Here is a 19446-nt window from a genome sequence, read left to right as displayed (position 1 = left end):
ATAAGATACCCTTGCTAATGAGGTGGGCCATGTAGAAAGTTTTCTGTACAATGGAGGCAATATGGTGATCAAAAAGTCAGTTTTCTATCAACCTGGGTGCCCAAGTCCCTTACGACGGTGTGTTTATGACATTATTAATGTGATAATTTGTGGGGATGTCACTCTCCCCAAAGGGGATGATGATGCATTTTTTGGCATTCAATTTGAGGCCATGTTTCTGGCACCCGTCATTTGTTTGGGTGAGACCCCCTTGGAGGATGTCCACATCACTTTGCTTTAAGAATGGTATGTCTTTAAAAAGACAACTTTGCTATGGTAGGAAATATGATACTGTATTTTCTGATAGGAAAGGTACTTTTACCTGCAGAAATTGTGCAGCATGTCAGTTTATCTCTGTTTCTAAAGAATTTCATCATCTTATTACACGTTTTGTTTTTAAAACTAGGTTTTATGCAGATTGCTCCAGTAGAAATCTAGTTTATCTTGCTTTGTGTAATCAATGTAGTAGTTTTTATGTGGGGAAAACTTGCAGAATATTAAGAGAGCGTTTATTTGAACATTTGGCTGTATTAGATAGAGATGCCACTAGTGCCTTGTTTAAACATTTTCAGAATAATAATAACCATTCTTTTAGTTTTTTTAGTTTTACAGTGTTTCGATGTTAATGAGAGAGAAGGGAATTTAAATAATATTGAGAAAGCAGAGACTAAATGGATAGTGTTATTGCAAGCACATAAGAGCCCCAGTTAAAATGGACATGTTCCTTTCAAGCCTTTGCTTAGGGAATGTAAATTGTCTCATTGAACAGTTGATCATATTATATATATCTGCTGTGGTTTTTGTATTTTGTCTGAAGTGCCTAGCTATTGGGCATGAAAGCGCTAACCTTCTATTTTTATTAAAAATTGTGGATTTTATCACTGTTTGTTCAGTGTCCTTTGTTTTTGCTTATTGGATTAATTTTGGCACTGGGACTTCACTGTTCCTGATACTTCGTTTCTTTCATTACTGCTTTGTGGTTTGGTAGTATCAGGCAGGCATGCCTGAAGATTTTCAATTAGAATTGAACTATAGACCTGTAGCTTCTGCCTCTACTAACAGGTTACAACGGCTGTTACAAGTGGGAGAGAATCCTCCATTCTTGTTGAACTTGGGCAAGACTGTAATGATGTAACTACTGAATTGGATGATGTATATTTTGGCATCAAGCTTAAAGAAGTTGAGAATAAGCTCTTTAATCTTAAACGGTATCAAGGGAAACATTTACATCTTTAAGCCTGCTTACATTTTAAGGTGGTCCCTAGAGGGCTACGGGTTTTGAGGATGCCTACCCATGGGACTGCCTTTCCTGAACTGTTACATAAGTGGCAAGAAATGAACCTTGAGCTTAATTTTAATTACATGCGTTTGTTGATTAATTTCTTTAAACCTATGGAGGATGAGTTGTGTGTGACTATTGATGACCTCCTTAAAGAATTGAATACCAGATGTATTCTGGTAGGCATAGACTCAGGCTGGATGAGATCTTTACCGGTGTTTCTGTGTATGAAGGTAAACGTAAAATTTTAAAAAACAAAAAATTGAATCGTGATTTTATTGACTTTCAAACTGGTAATATTTTTGTATGGCTACGTTGTCAGAATGATGATATATCTGTTGGACAGAGGGCTGAAAAAACTACTGTTCCGGCTCGTACTACAGACAGTATGAATATTCATGAAGTAGAAGGTGGTGCTATTCTTTCTGAGCATGCAGTTGGTTCACTTCCACCCCCCTACTGTTGAGGCAAGTACGTCAGCCTCATTTTCAGCTGTGAGGACCTCCAGTATATCTGAGAACGAGAGTGTGACCTTCTGTGGTGATAACATTAAGAGACTGTTTACTTGAACATTTGGGCTGTATTAGACATAGAGATCTCACTAGTGCCTTGTTTAAACATTTTCAGAATAATAATGACCATTCTTTTAGTTTTACAATGTTTCAGTGTTAATGAGAGTGGAGGGAATTTAAATAATATTGAGCACACAGAGACTAAATGGATAGTGTTATTGCAAGCACATAAGAGCCCTGGTTTAAATGGACATGTTCCTTTAAAGCCTTTGCTTAGGGAACGTAAATTACCTCATTGAATAATTGATTGCATTATATGTATCTGCTGTGGTTTTTGTATTTTGTCTGAAGTGCCTAGCTATTGGGCATGAAAGCGCTAACCCTCTATTTTTATTAAAAATTGTGGATTTTATCATGGTTTGTTCCAGTGTCTTTTGTTTTTGCTTATAACATATGGACTGATGCCTAGTTGATAGTTTATTATACCTGAGTGGGGGAATAGTATCGAAGGCTTTGGCCAGGTCAAGGTAGGTGGTGTGTACACCGTCTTCCCCTCGTCCATGGCTTTGGTGGCTGTCTCAAAGATGTCGACCAAATTTAACAGGCATGACCTCCCTTTGATGAAAACACTGTGTGGGATCGAGTGTTTGGAGGTTGCCGATGTCCTTGTTAATGAGGTCTATGATAATCCGTTCCATGGCCTTGCAGATCAGGCTAGTTAGGCTGATGGGTCTATAATTTCCTGGATCGGTGGACACTCCACCTTTGTGCAGAGGGATGACAGTGGCTGTCCTCTTAGTCAGGGATGAAGCTGGTACTCGGGCTTTGGTTGAATAGGGTGTCTTATGGTGCTTCCTAGATGTTTCCTAGGCTGATGACCATGAGGTCCTTATATCTAGCCATGCATTCCAAATCTCTGACAAGTTCTTGTACCCTTGCTAACTGTAAACAGGGGCTTGGGAGATGAACCACTTACCTGCCTGTGTCCATTAGAGATATAAGTGCCAAACCAGGGATGAATTTCCTGCTCCCTATCCAGTTGTCCAAGTTGAACTTGAACTGGGTTAGGGAGGAACTCTTCTTCACATGGATGGGGAAACATGTTCCAGAGAAGGGGTAGTCTCTGAGATGCATACCTGCATGTTTTATTTTAACACAGGCAAGGTTTAAGTCTTCAGAATGGGTAATTTTGGTGCTGTTTTTGTTTTGCAGATCTGCAGGAGGTCCATCAGGGCAAAGTCTGATGATACCTTGCATGGTAGGCATAGATCTCCCATCAACAGTCTGTAGGAGACAGAATACTGGGATAGGGCCTTGAAGCAGTCTGCATAGGATATGTTACGTACGCCCTATTCTTTTAGTGAAGAACCTCTGGACGTTGCAATTGTTGGATGCGCCTGGTTATTGAACATACCAAAGGGGGCACTGTACTCAGTCATAGGCCTGATGAATGCCGAATATAGTGAAACAATGACTACCTTGAAACTAGATGCCATACCATTGTTTACAGGTTACACAGCACAGAATGATTTTCTCACTACTGTACACATGTGATGGTCAAAAGCTAGACTGCTGTCTGTGTCCCCAAGTCCCTGACTACTGGGTCAACTCTTAAGAGGTGTTTGGTCAATATGATACTTACCAGGTGTGGATGACTTCCTGAAGGATAATAGTATGCATTTCTTGGGATTTAGTTTAAGCCCATGGCTCTGGCACCAGTTATTTGCCTGCATCAGCCAAAGCCTTCGACACTATTCCCCACACGGACATAGTAGATAAACTCTCTCAACTAGACATCAATCCATGTGTTACCAGATGAGTAGCCAACTGGCTCACTAACAGAACCCACCTAATCAAAATAGGGAAATCCACCTCAAACAGTAGACCCGTAATGAGCGGCATATCCCAGGGATCAGTCTTGGGGCCTCTGAGGTGCAGGCCAAAACCAGTGGGCTGTGGCTGACCAAGTTTGCAGATGACTGCAAGCTGGGCACAGTCATCAATTCCTAAAGTGATGTGGACTTCCTCCAAGAGGGTCTGACTCAAACAAATGACTAGTGCCAGAAACATGGCATCAATCTGAATGCCAAATAATGCATCATCATCCCCTTTGGGGAGAGTGACGTCCCCACATATTATCACATTAATAACATCCTAAGTACACAATCAGTAGTGAGGGATTTGAGCACCCAGGTTGATAGCAACCTGACTTTTGACCACCATGTTGCTTCCGTTGTACGGAAAGCTTTCTACATGGCCTACCTCATAAGTTAAGGGTATCTCATCCATGAACAAATAGGTCATAAGATCCCTGTATTCTTCCCTTATAAGGCCAGTTATGGAGTACAACGACCCCTTTGGCATGTACCTCGCAAAGCGCATGCAGCAGCTGGAGAGACCACAGAGGTTCCACACCAGGAGAATCCAGGACCCTCAAACACCTACCCTACACAGGTGCATACAATCTCAGACCCCACCTTAATAGGACTTCTGCATAGCTGCAAGTCAAGCTCCACTCGAGTAACCTGCACACGCAATCTCAACCTGGTCTGTGATATCAGTAGAACTTCTTGGCGGGACAGATTTGTGCCCCAGAGACTCCCCTTTTGCAGAATAGACTCCCTATTCATGTCAAGCAGTGTACCTCATTAACCCTTTTTAAGCGCAATCTGGTTAACTGGATGGGGAACAGAAAATACACTCCTGGGATTTCACCTGTGTCCCTGCTTGGAGAGTGGTATAGGGTGCTGACTTGGAACATGGGCTAAATTCTTGGCTAGGCTTGTAAGGGCCTCAGGGCCAATAGCCTAGTAGCTTTCTTCGAATCTATTAAGTGCCCCATACAATCCCTAGAATCTGATGTTTGATTGGCAGGTTTATCTGTCCACCATTGAAGCAGACACACATTGTGATTTTAGTTCATTTCTTGGAGAGCATGGTCTCTGTGGAGCTCTGCTTATGGGATCTTGGAGCATCATGTCCTTGTATAAGGAAACGTGTGTTGCCTTTCTTAGGAATTAATTGCCTTGTAGGACTAATGTTTTCTCCCACACCTGGTTTCCGTATTATCTTTGAAACGATGATTCATTGTCATATTTTCTTTATCAGGGCAGAATTAAGGGTAGAGAGAGCACTTCACACTCTGGATGTTCAACAACTTGCAATTTGTATGAAATGAGTGCATAGGTTTAGGAAGACAGAACGGACAATGTGTGTCTTCAGGAAGGAAGGAAAATATGCAGTTGCCAATCATTCCCTTTGTAATGTGTTACCAACCCCTTCCTTTGCTATTCGGCAGCTTACCCATCTGTTGATAAATGCTGTGCTCAAAACTGACTCCACAAGATGCATAGCTGCTTAAAGTAGTTTCTTTACCAGTTCATCTGTTGCACAAATCTAGGCTTTGGTTATTTGGTCTTCATTGTATATCTTCACCAAGTAGTTTAGTTTCATCTTCATCTCCAAGCATTAGGCTTCTTTAATATATGCATACCGCAAGAGTTAGGACTGTGCTTTTAAAACCTTATTTCTTGGGCTGCTGTTCAGCTCTTTCAATCAAGTAAATTATTGCCTGGGATACAGTCCAGCTGGTGCGTCCCCAGTGTCTTGTATAACAGATATACTTTTACTATATCAGTTATTTGTGATTTGATCTTTCATGATTGCTTACAAATACCCTGCCACCACTCCGAGGTTTATAGACAGTCTTACTATCTAGTCTTGGCTGTTAAAGTTCCTTGTAGTTATAATTACATTTTTAAACTGCTTATTAGTGTAGGTGCCAACTCATCATTATGTCTTTATTTGCAGGAAAATGTATTCACTAGTGTCCTGGGATGAAATGATAGACCAAACGCTAGGCATTCTTATGTAGTTGGCATTTAACATCACGATACATGACAGCACCAGGGGCATGTACCTTTAGCCTGGGGTCTTACGAGAATGGTTGCTGGATTGTTATTGATGGAGAGGATGAACCCAGACATGAACTCCTGGAGGAGGGCAGTCTTATTGATTAGTTGGTACAGTAGGAATCTGTTAAATTTCAAACAGTTTAAACAAAAAATAAAGTTTAGCCCTTTGGGCACCTAAAAATAATTGATGTTTTAGGCTTCATTTTCCATTTTGTGGATATTAGGCTTCATTTTCCATTTTGTGGATATTAGTTCTGCAAAATATATATATATATATATATATATATATATATATATATATATATATATATATATAAAGACACACACACACACACAATATTTACACACAGGCATGCAGGCACTGTGTGCTTATGCATGTATATAATTTATACCCTCAAGGCTGCCAAACACCAGGCCTACTCCAACTAGACTTGAGCTCATTCTTTCCTTGTACTACTGGGGGGTCTTCCTCAGAGGTACAGAGGTCTGCAGGGACCATCATCCAGACAGGCATTAGGGTTCTTTGGCCCTCTGGTCCTGTCCAACTTTGGACTTGAGCTTCTGTGTGTAAAACCTAGTTCAAGGTCTCAGAGACTAACCCAGCCTTGGAAGGCTACAGTGCCTTCCACACCTTTAGACTGCAAAATGAACATGTGAAAACCAAAGGAGGATTTGTTTCTGTCTATATTAGAGATAAATTCAGATCCCGTCTAACTAGACTGGACAACTCCATGGAGTTATCCATGTGCAGGTTACAGTGGATAAGGACCCCCCCCCCCCATTCAAGTCATAGCCAGTTATAGATTCCCCTCCATGGGTCATGACACCCACAAAGCCTACCTGACCAAACTGGAGACTATCCAAATTTTACTAAACACTCTGGTTATGGGGGATTTCAATTATTCCTCCAACTGGGAAACCTACATTGCCCCAACTCGCAAGGGCAAAAGTTCCTTGACTTTGTTACTTCAAATGCCCTGGAACAAATTGTGCATACCTCGACAAGAGCAACTAACACGTCAAACAGATGCACTGCCGCAACTCTCGGACACTCATTTATTAAATCTGACCACAAAGCAGTCCCCTTCGAGCTGGCACTAACACCAGAACTCTGAGTGAAATCAGACTGAAAAACTTCACCAAGGCAAACTATGCCCTCCAAGACAAAGCAATAAATGCATTCTAAGCCCCACCCCAAGTTGGAAGTGGTAACTACGCTGAAGCTTATACTAAAGCCCTGTACAAAAGTGTATAAACTCCGCTGTACCAGAAAGAATCAAAGCTAGAGCCCCAAGTGAAAACAAGCTGTCATGGTGGACATCCAGCATCAACAAACTTTACAGGAGTCTCAAAAAGTTGCTTTCCAAGAAAACAAAGGCAAGGGTCCAGCAATGGAAAAGCACCCTACTCAGCCTCAATAGGCAAATAAGACAACTTGTCAAATCCTCTTAGGGCTGCATTGAGAGAAACTTAGCAACTACAGCCAAGGAAAACCATAAGGCCTTTTACAGCTATGTACATAGACTAAATGGTAGGACCCAACCATGTGGAGAACTACTGACCAACAGTATCACACAGACTGACCCCATAGAGATAGCAAACCTGTAGCAGATAGGTTTGGCAAGAAGTTCACTCCCTTATCCCCTTCTAACTTATCACAACCCCCCCCCCCCCAAACTCAACATATATGAAGAGCAGTTCCTCAAAGCCTTGTCCAAAGCAAAAATGACACACCATCTGTGGGACCAGACAACATCCCAGGCTGTCTTCTGAACAGGCTAAAACATGAACTAGCATCACCACTAAGAAACCTTTTCAGTCATAGTGTAGCCACCACAGGCTTTGTTTCTACGGAATGGAGAACAGCAGCAGTTATTCTCCTCCATAAAGGTAGCCTAGCAACAAACCCAGGGAGTTACAGACCCATAAGCCTCATCTGTAAGGCCATGGAATGCATCATTATGGACCTAATAAATAGACATAGGTGACCTGCAAACCCTGGATCCTACCCAATTCGGCTTCGTCAAGGGCAGATCCTGCCTGTTAAATCTGGTGGACGACTCTGAAAATGTGACCAGGGCCTTTGACGAGGGCAAATCTAGGCACACAGCATACTTGACTTGGCAAAGCCTTTCAACAAAGTCCTGCATTCAGGTATTACCGCTAAACTTAGCAAGCTGAGTGTAAGCACCTTCGTTGTAAGATGGGTTGCCAACTGTCTCACAAACTGAACATGGACTATCAAAGTGGATAACTCCTCATCAACCAGCAGACCTTTTACCAGTGGGGTACCACAGGGGTCATTGCTGGGCCCCGTACTGTTTGGTATGCGTTTCTCAGAAGTTCAAGTCAAAACTGTGGGGTTGTGGCTGACCAAGCTGCAAACTAAGCGCAATCCTTGAATTCCCAAATGATGTCAGTATACTCCAGGAAGGTCTCACACAGACCAAAGACTGATGTGTTAGTCACGGTCTTAGTACCCACAAAAGGGGTAAGGGACCTGGGATCACAAGTTGACTGCAGCCTTTATTTCGACTACCACGTGTCTGCTGTAGTAAGGCAGGATTTCTATGTAGCACACTTGATTAGTAAAGGCATTGCCTCAAGAGCAAAAGAGGTTTATGACCCCTCTATACTAATCACTAATCCGGCCCATAGTAGAGTATAATGCCCCGTTCAGCACTTACTGTATAAAGCACCTGCAGTAGCTGGACAAACCTCAAAGGTTTCTAACAGAGATCATCAAGGGGCTTCAGCATGTGCCTTACATAGACCGACTAAAGTCCCTGTCGCTGTACTCCTTGTCATATAGACGACTTAGGGGAGACTTATGCCTGGCCTACAGAGCAATCCAAGACCCAAACCTAATGAACTTGCTGCAATAAGTAAAATAAACGGGATTAGGGCTACCCATTCTAGGGATCTAAATATGGCCTGCAAATTAAATAGGACGTGCTGGAGGGACAGATTTATCTCCCAGCGACTGCCTCATCTTTGGAACAGACTACCAATTCATGTGAAACAGAGCACCTCTATAACACTGTTCAAGAGGAACCTGGATGAGTGGATGGAGCACTGTAAATTCTTAACGGGGATAGTGCCCACAACTGTCCTGGACAGGAACAGTCATCACTAAATGCAGTCTTTGGTATTGAAAAGCATTTTCATGATATTATATTGGGATGAAACGGCTAGGCTTAAAATGACGACCAGGTCGGTAGCATATTAATCTCCTATGATCCCTACCACCACCTGTAGATGGCTAACATATAGACACTGTCACTATGGGACATCCAGTGCCTTCCCCCTGACATATGATTGTTCCCACATGTATTTCTGGGTGCTATTGTCATCCATTTGGAATACCAATCCTGTGTCATCCTCAACATCAGGTCAGCATCATTAGATCAACTGTTGACTTTTGAACCATCTCTTCCTCCCTGTAAACTGGGCAAGATGACGTTTGCCACTTACTCCCACTCCCTCCCCAACAACCAACTCTTCCGTTGGCCAAGGCGATACTCAAACTTTGATTATTTTGGTTATAATCACTGCTTTTTCCTTATGTTCTGTGCTACAAAGCTGGACTGCATCTAGAAAAGTTTAGCAAAAAAATCCAATCTGTTGTTGGGGGATAGTTGGAGTTATTTAGTGGTACATAACTCTTGTTTGCAGCTTGCTTTATCTTCTCTAAATTTGTGTATTTGAAGACCTACAGTGTTATCTTCACATGTCCGAGCCCGCAGATGCAGTTGACTTAGCTTTAGGTATTTTCCTGTATTCATAATTTTTGTAGTACATTGGATTTTCAGTATTTTTATTACTGAACTCAGTGAATGCAAATCATTCCATTTCAGAGTTCCGTTAACATAAATGAAATGGAACTCATGTTTTTTAAAAACTTAATTTTGTAAATGTGTGTGATGCAGTTTGAGTCAAAATGATGTGTTGCTGTTTTAGATGAAAGTGAAGTCCTCCCTGAATTGATGGAGTCGAAGAAAAATGAAGATGCAGCTGTCATTGCTGTGGTGGTTACCGAAAATGAGACTGTCGCTTTACCATGTATTGGAGGAGGACAGTCTGGTGTAGCAGACGATATGCAAGCCGAAAACAAATCATCCACAATAACTCCTGAAAGCTCTTTGACTGGTAGTCCTGACACCAACTCACCAGTATTGGTTAATGAATTTGTAAGTATTAAGTAGTTTTGCTATACTGAAAACCTGCTGAAATCTTATAAATGCTACTAGTCATGACATTAGATTCTTTTAAAGTCAACGGTGCTAGTGAATATGGATAACTTGTTGGGCATTTAGGATGCACTAGAAAATTAGTATGCTTTTTTGATTGTGATTTTTAAGCAAGCAGAGTCCTTGGTATTTACCAGAATAATTTCTATTTGTGAGAAGCATTGATCTTCAGCAACTCAGACTTAATAGTATGGTTTTGGGTTGTCATCACATAAATTGAACATCTGTTCGGCTTGTATAAGTTCATTATATTGTTTCATACTCTTAGTTACTTGTACAAAGGAGGTTCTTGATATTTCTACTTGCAATAACATAAGTTTATAATTCATTGAGCATTATCTAATAAGTCTTATAATGGAATTTTCTGCTTTCAGTATGATGCCTACTTAATAAAGTAATGTTCGTGTAGGCATTTATCCCTCTACACGTGCAGCACTCCTGTCAGCATGAACACTTATTTCACACGTGTTTTTTTTTTAATGTTCATAGTCAAGGAGTTCACATTCAGATTTTCTCTTCTCACTTTTGGACTGCATTCAGCTCGTAGAGTTTTAACCATGTGTCATTTGATAGTAGTGCTCCCCTTGTAGTGGCTGCAACTCTGCTTTTTGTTTACCTAAATTACTAGATGTCCTTCAAGGATGCAACTGCAGTCCTGACATATGGGTTGTCCTGCCTCAGGCAGCCCTTCGGTCGGCCGGATTCCAAAGTCTGGGTCCGGCGTCGGCTGATGTCGCCCCTTCCCCGACGTCAGAGCGCCATCTTCTTCAGTCTTTCTTGCCGCGCAGCGCCCGAAGCAGAAGCAGTTCACAAGTGCCGGTTGACCAGCTCCTGTGTTTTCAGCTACTAAGTCTTCAAAAAAGCTAAGTACCCCGTTGGGGACCTTTTCTTGCCTCAGCCGATGTCAGATAAAACTGTAAAAGTTAATAATTGTTTAACTTGTGGGAAACAAATACCTCATAAGGATTTCCACTCTTACTGCTTACCCTGCCTAGGCCCAGAACACAACGTCTCGGCCTGTACAGCCTGTGCTTCTTTCAATAGATGCACTCTTAGGCGTCGGTCAGAGTTTGCACAGGATTATTTTGGGGAAGATTTCTGTTATATCATGCCATCGGAGCTTCTAACAGCACATTTACCTAAAAAACGGAAGGAGAAGGATCGACACACGCGGTCCGCGGTATCGGCCGACACCACGCTTAGGCCTACCGCGAGTGTCTCGGTCTCTTCTGAGCCGGTTTCACAACCGCTACAGACCGACGACACCGCCCCACCGGTTACTTTGGTACTGGAGGCCAGCTCGGTGCCGGTTTCTGTTCTCCCCTCTGAGACCGTAGCCCAGGATATTTCTGACACCATTTCTGTGGATAAGACTACTCCAGCATGCGGGGCTGCCAGGCCTCCAGTGTCTGTGTCCATTAAGGCCTACACACATGCTAAGGCTGCCAAACAGGCTAAGTCTCTCCCTCCAAGATCTGTTTCTCTGGGATCCACTTCTGGTTCTCAAATTTTAAGCTTAGCTGAGGACCTTATTTCTTTAATTAAGGGTTCTCAGCCTCATGCAGAAAGAGGCTCTCAGTCGCCTTCTGTCAAGAGGCCTAGGGTTGAGCAGGTAGATCCCCAGTCCTCCGATGAGGCCTCAGGTGATTCTGCACATTCTGACTACCAGGAGGAGGCCTTCCCTGCCTACGAGGATTCTGATGCGGAGGAATCCATTCCTTCTGCTTCCCCTCCTGAGGAATTTTCCTTTGGAGAAACACTTCACTCCATGAGGGAACACTTCAAATGGCAAGGCCAAGAATACTCAGATTCTAGGAAAAGGTTAAGGGAATTTTTAAAGCTACCTCAGCATAGACCCTTAGCTATTCCTCCAGTTTTAAATGTTTTAGATGATGTGTACTTAGAATCTAGTGTTTCCCCTGACTCCCTCCCCCCTGCGCCTGTCAAGCCAGACAGGTACTACATGGTCCCAGACACACATCAATTTTTGTACAAGGGCCATACTGCTGACCCTGAAACTATTTCTCAGGGGCCTAAAGGGGTTTCCTCCACTACTGCTAAGAATCCACTTCCTTCTGAAAGAGATTCTAGGGCTTTAGAAAGGTGGGGCAAGAAAGTATATACATCTTCCACCCATTCTATGCGAGCATTAAATAGTCAATTTCATATGATTCAGTATCAGGAATACATGTTGGATGACTTGCAAAAGAAATTGGCTTCCCCTGAACCATTAGATTGAAAGGGGTTACAGGAATTGGTTCATAATACTCAGCAGGTTAGCAACCATTTCCTTCAGTGTGGATATGATGCATTGGAAGCTTCATGTAGAGCAGCAATGACAGGTGCGGTCATACGCAGACATGCTTGGTTAAAGGAACAAACATTGCCAGACCATGTGAAAATAAAGCTTTTGGATGCACCACTAGAGAAACATAAGCTATTTGGTGCTACTGCACAAGAGGTTTTAAAGAAAATAGAGGAAAAGACAAAATCAGTGCAAACAGTAAAAGATTTGGGTACAGCCTCCAAGATTCAGCAGGAATTGGCCTTCTAAGCATTGGTCCTTTCCAGACACAGACAAATTTCAAAGAGGCAAAAACAGACGTGGCAGAGGTAGATGGCAAACTCGAGGCTCCTACAGAGGACGTCAATGGCAGCCTCCGAACCAGAGAGGTGGGGCAGGACCTTCCACTGATCCACAGGCTCATTCTCAATGACTTGACTTTGACTCCGCCATCCAGGGCTCAATTAGAAGCACCTTTGGGCGGAAAATTATCTTTATTCTCACAAAATTGGCACAATATTACAAAGGACAAATGGATACTGGACATAATAGACAAAGGATACAGATTCCATTTTCATACACTACCAACAAGACATGGCAGGCCAAACCTGCCACCAAATCAAAGGGCAGAGGCACTCAAACAAATAACGAACCTGCTTCAAATAAGAGCAATAGAAAAGGTTCCTTCTGCAGAACAAGGCCAAGGATTTTATTCAAGACTGTTCCTTGTTCCAAGAAAAGAAAACCAATGGAGACCCATTCTGGACTTGTCCGCTCTGAATACTTACCTTATTGTGCCAAAATTCAAAATGCTGACTTTACAGCAACTCCTTCCCATGCTGGGCAAGGGGTCTTGGCTGGTAATTCTGGACCTCAAGGAGGCATATCTGCATGTCCCAATCAGACAAAGTTGCAGAAGATACCTCAGATTTCTTGCACGCTCAGAGCATTATCAATTCTCAGCATTGCCCTTTGGCTTATCTACTGCGCCCTGAGTGTTCACGAAATGCCTGGCATCAGTAATTGCACATTGCAGACTTCAGGTGATACAAATATACCCTTACCTGGACGACTGCCTTATACAAGCGGACAGCCAACAAGACTTGTTAAAAAACTTGGACTGTGTCATTCACCTACTACAGGCCTTGGGATACACAGTCAATATTCAGAAATCAAGTCTCGTACCATCCCAACAAATACCTTTCCTGGGTGCCACACTGGACACAAACACCCAGATGGCATTCCTGACAAAAGAAAAACAAAAACAACTACCAGAATACTTCAGAAAATTGGCAACAAACACCCAGATGACTGCAAGGAAAATCCTGCAGGCCCTGGGCTTCATGGCATCTTGCATTCTTCTGATCCCACACGCAAGGCTACATATGAGGAAACTACAATGGTATCTAAAAAGTCTATGGTCTCAACACAGCCACAGCCTGGAAACATTGATCCCACTCATTCCATGCCTTCAAAAGGAATTTCTGTGGTGGGCTCAAGCAAGCCAGCTAATCAAAGGTCTGCCTTTCAGCAAGCCTCATACAAGTCAAACCATAACAACAGACGCCTCAGACCATGGATGGGGAGCGCACATGGAGGGCAGATGCATTCAAGGACAATGGACACAAAGAAAAGCACCTGCACATCAACCAAAAAGAAATGCTGGCAGTGATACATGCAATCAAGGCCTTCGAAAAGTTCATGCATCAGGGCCATCTACTAATAAAGACAGACAATACCACAGTTATGTGGTACATAAACAAGCAAGGAGGTGCCCATTCCTACCCTCTTTGCAGACTGGCAATGAATCTCTGGGATATTTCCCTACAATTGAAAATAGAGCTACAATCCCAGTTTGTACCAGGGAAGGACAATGTTCTGGCGGACAGCCTAAGCAGAAACATCATGGATCCACACGAATGGATGTTGCATCCAGACATTTTCCTACAAATAACTCAAGCATGGGAAAGGCCGGACATAGATCTTTTTGCCTCCCACCTCAATCACCATCTGAAAAAGTTTTGCACAAGGACATACCATCCTCAAGCATGGAAGGTGGACGCTTTCTCCTTCAGTTGGAACTCTCTAACACTATGTGCCTTCCCACCTCTTCCTTTGATGACCAAGGTGTTACTAAAGATCAAGACAGAGCAAACGAAAGTCATACTGATAGCTCCAGACTGGCCAAGACAACACTGATACCCGCTGCTACGGAGCTTGACTCATACCAATCCGTGGCTCCTTCCTCAATGTCCACTTCTTCTGACACAGCACAATTACAGGACACTAAACCCCAGCTTGAAAACATTGAAGCTGACAGCTTGGAAGATTCCATGACTATTCCTCGGGATACACTTTCCAAAAGGGTAAAAGATATCATCCTGGAGGTGCGCAGACCTTCCACTAGAAAAGCATACTCAGCAAAATGGAAGAGATTCCTTATCTGGAACAGCAAAATGGGTCAAGACCCATCAGTGATGAGCATTCCACAGATCCTAGAATATTTGGCTGAAATGTTCCACAATGGCCTTTCATATTCTTCCATAAAAATACATGCTTCAGCAATATCTGCCAAATATAACACTGATCCGCCTGTATTTTCTCACCCATTGCTAAGACAGTTTCTAAGAGGTATAAAGAACATCAACCCTCCAAGGAGACCACCAGTGCCTGCATGGGACCTCAACTTCATGCTGGAAAAATTAACTCTTCCTCCCTTTGAACCAGCAGCATCTTCAGAGTTGCAATTTCTGTCTTGGAAGACAGCTTTCCTTCTGGCAGTAACCTCAGCAAGAAGAGTCTCTGAGCTACAGGCCCTTATGGCAATACAACCATTTCTCATCAGGACAGAGTTTCTTTGAGAACCAACCCGTCATTCATGCAAAGGTGGTATCCAGGGTGTCCCTGAATCAAGATATTCACCTGCCTACCTTCTTTCCCAAACCTCAAAATAAAGGAGAGAGACTTCTGCACACCTTGGACATACACAGACAGTTGCGCTACTACTTGGACAGAAAGAAGTCTTTCAGAAAATCTGACCAACTTTTTGTAGCTTACGCTGCTGGAGTGCAGGGAAAAGCAATTTCCAAACAATTTCTAAATGGATTGGAAATTGCATTCGATTCTGCTACTCTTTTCATGGAAAAACTGTGCCAGCTGTCATCAGGCCACATTCCACCAGAGCTACAGCCACCTCCACAGCCTTTTTAAGAGTGGCAACAAAGGACATTTTAGAAGCTGCTATATGGAGCTCCGTGCATACATTTTCCAAGCACTACAACCTGCCTTTATATTCCAGATCCAGAGCAGGGTTTGCTTCTGCAGTCCTGCAGGGCATTTTAGCTACACCATCTTTGTCTTAGTGCCTACCACCCCCAGGTTGGCTATGGTATTCAACCCATATGTCAGGACTGCAGTTGCATCCTTGAAGGACATAGTACAGTTTTGTACCTACCATAAATGTAGATGTCTGATAGGTATGCAACTGCAGTCAGGTTTTCCCTCCCACCTACCCCTCTGTGGTATTCTTTTGGGTTTCTACCCCTCATTTTAGCTACCTGGGGTAATCTTTTATGGTGTATTTGTTTTTATGTTGTTGTACCTGTCTGGAATTTTTTCTCTATTTTCAAAATGTAGCCTTCCTTAGAGGGCACCTGGCATCTGGGGCAAGAAACACTGAAGAAGATGGCGTCGGCTGACGCTTTTATACCCCAGGCGCTCTGCCGTCGGGAAAGGGGCGACATCAGCCGACGCCGGACCCAGACTTTGGAATCCGGCCGACCGAAGGGCTGCCTGAGGCAGGACAACCCATATGTCAGGACTGCAGTTGCATACCTATCGGACATCTACATTTATGGTAGGTACAAAACTGTACTTTTTCAGTGGTGTCTTGCTAAGTTGTAATTAAAGCACTACCTCTGCTGGCTCCATAGAGGTCAATAGTAGTTATGAGAATGACAAATTTAATCTGAATTTTAGGAACCCTGCTCAGTAGGTTTGTAATCAACACATCTCTCTTTCCTGTCTTCATTAATTAGTTTTTCTGTAAAGGTATAGCGTTTGGCATAGTGTATACCAGTACCTCTCAACCTCTTAGTGCAAAAAAATCTAGACAAAGTCATAAAAAATGGGAAGGCTCAAAAATAGGAACAATTTTCAAATACTTTTCTTACAAACTTAGAAAGTTGATAGAATAATAGGTTTTCTATTAGCATGCTTTTTCTGAAGGGTATGAAGTTTGAACCTCAAATGCCTGTCTTTATTTTGTGAGTTCCACCCTCAACGAATTGTCAGAAAACCAAACTTTTATGAGGAATAGACCAAAGATATGTAGGGTTGCCACCTTTTCAAATGCCCAAACTGGGACATTTTTGGTACAGACGTCAGATTTTGGAGGCCGGAACATACCCATGGCCAGTACAAAGGACAGAACTTCACTTTTTTGCCTAAATAAAAGCTTATTCTTGTAGCATTTTAGTTGCATATTCTGTTTCTTATAACATTTAGGTGTTTCAGATAAAGTAACTCTTTTATGCAACTATTACATAAAATATAGAAAATAATTTTGTCCTAAAACCTCACGACATTTACCATTTTTACAATTGTTTTGCAGGACACAACTGCCCAAAGAGGAACTGTCCCACGCAAAGTGGGACAGGTGGTAACCCTAAAAATATGAGGCCAACATTCTGCGAAAATCTGAGTAGTTGAGAGTTATGGTATGTGCCCATTGCTAACGCATGTGAAGTCAAATGCTACACTATGAGAACGTGCCAAGCCCTTGGGCCCACCTGTTCTTTTCTGTTAGTCATACAGTTAAGATTTCGATCCTCAGATTAATCATGCATGCTTGTGATTGTATAAATCATTTCAGTTATCAGAGTGCACATATGCCAAGCATATTATGATCAAAGATGCATGAGAACGTCTTAACCCCCCAAAAAAAAAAAACACTGCCATTAATCACCAAGAGTTTAACCCCTGCACTCAGATGTGGAATACTGGTCTGCTTTACTACTTGGGAATGGTGGCAGTTGTCAGAGCAGCATCAGAAGGTAAATAGAATTGTGACAGATACCAATTTCTCCTTTCTAGTTGCATGTCCATCCTACAAAATGCCTATCCCTTCCATTGCATCTTGTACTTGACCACGTCTGTCAAGGGCACAGGTTTTCATGCGTCTTGCAGTTTGGTGGATGATGAAGAGCCCTAACTTCATATGATGATATCACTGCCCATCACCCAGTTAAATATCCAGATAATGCTTGCAACCAGCCTGGATCTGAGAGGTGTCCCTCGATTCCTCTGAGGTGCTCTTAACTGCTGCATTTGAGACTTTGGACTTGTGCGCAGGCCTACCCCTTGGTCCAGCAGGACCTGATGGCTCAGAATGAAGTGAGTACCCCAGGTCTTCCCCCATCAGAACTAATGGCACCAGCACTCAACATGAGAACGTTTGTCATTTGGTAGGACCTATCCTAGTAGGTGTTAGGAGAGCACCCATAAGGAAGCAGGCTATGTTGCAGACTTCCACTGTGCTCTGTCTTCCTTTCAAAGGGACATATGTCTCCGACAGTACTCTGTTGGTTGATGTGCTACATCACATGTTTACCCAAATACATTTGAACCTCTTCAACGCTTGGTGGAAGGCTTGAGAGCATGACTGTACATTTTTTTTGTATGTTGAATCAACCACTTTCATTAATAGATCAAGACCAAAAGTATTACTGTCTTTGTATAACCCTTTAACTTTATATTGTTTAGGCTCTTTCTGGCCCAGACACCACCCTAAAAAGAATTTTCCTGAGTTAAGAGGGTGTCTAATTTAACATGCTCTGTAAATCCTCTAAATCGGGACAAAAACAGAAAATGTGTTCCCATTCGCCTTTTGTTTTATTCAGCATGTTATTAGCTTGCAGGAACATATTTTATTCTATGTAAGGTATAAAAATAGTTGTGCAAGTACTTTCAACAATAAAAAAACACTTCTGGATAGCGGTATCTCTGGGATTTTGACATGTATCTTGCTATTCACATGCATCTTTAGCTTAACATTTTTCCCAGTTTCTTTTAGTTTTTTCCCCTTGATTTGAACATTATTAAGTAGTACTTTGCAGAGAGTCTCTTTTATAGGTTCATAGGTGAGTACTAGGCTAATGGCCCTGGAGCCTTTACAAGCTTAGCCCATAGAAGTGCCCTGGCATCATGCCGCCCGATGTTAGTTCCCAGTGCCTCTATCAAGTAGAGCCACTGCAGTGATCCTCTGGGTGAACTCTCTATTTCCCATCAACTCATCAAGATTTCTCTTGTAGAGGGCCAGTGAGGTGCTCTGCTTGACATGTATGGGAAGTCTATTCCAGAGAATGGGCAGTCTCTGGGTTATGAACCTGTCCCTCCAGCATGTTCTGTTGATTGTGGTAATGAGGATGAGGTCACTGGAGTGTGTGGTGTAGAGGGATTGGGATTTCTTTAGATGTAGCATTTCTAACAGAGCTGGATTGGACATGGCTTTGTAAGTCAAGCAGAGATTGTCTCTTAGTAGACGATATGAGACAGAGAAAAGCTGGAGTTTTTTTGAGTATGTCCATATGTGTTTAAGGCCTAGGATCCTCTTCATGAGTACTTTTGAGGCCTTTCCAGCTGTTTTGTGTGTCTAGTGAGGTACATGCTAAATAGGGCAATTATACTCGATGATTGGCCTAACGAGGGATGAGTAAAGAGAGATGATGACCTCTTTCTTCCTGGATGCAAAACCCTTGGTAATGAGATGTGCCACATAGAAGTAGTTTCTGACCAGAGTGGCAGTGTGGCGGCCGGAGAGGTTGCTGTCAACCTGTGTCCCCAGATCTCTTATAATGCCTTCAGTGTTCAGTGGGCTCCCATCAATGTGGTAATTAGTGGGAACTGAGTTTTTCCCAAAGGGGATGATAACGCATTTTTTGGCATTAAGCTTAAGGCCATGTTTTCGATACCAGCTATTGGTTTCAGTGAGGCCTTTCTGTAGGATCTCTCCATGACTTGGAGAGTTGATAATGGTACCCAGCTTGCAGTCATCTGCGAACTTGGTCAGCCAGAGTCCATTCGTGTTGGTCTTGACTTCTGAGAAATAGATGCCAAACAGGAGAGGACCCAGGACCGATCCCAGTGGGACTCCACTCCTGACTGGTCA

The 19446-nt window shown here is 42.7% G+C and overlaps 1 protein-coding gene across 1 annotated transcript in view; it reads left to right on the top strand.

The window, feature by feature from the left end:
• Positions 1-19446, top strand: part of PCM1 (pericentriolar material 1) — a gene marked incomplete at its 5' end in the record, with an annotated part of 3258627 nt that overhangs the window by 3036339 nt on the left and 202842 nt on the right. Inside the window, one exon of the mRNA XM_044063494.1 lies at positions 9705-9934. Coding sequence (XP_043919429.1) covers positions 9705-9934 — 230 coding nt within the window. The remainder of the gene's footprint in view (positions 1-9704; positions 9935-19446) is intronic.

The sequence above is a fragment of the Protopterus annectens genome, chromosome 2.part1, assembly GCF_019279795.1.
Source record: "Protopterus annectens isolate FY-2018-M chromosome 2.part1, PAN1.0, whole genome shotgun sequence".
In the NCBI taxonomy this organism is placed as follows: domain Eukaryota; kingdom Metazoa; phylum Chordata; order Ceratodontiformes; family Protopteridae; genus Protopterus; species Protopterus annectens.
This window is presented reverse-complemented; position numbering and strand designations above follow the sequence as displayed.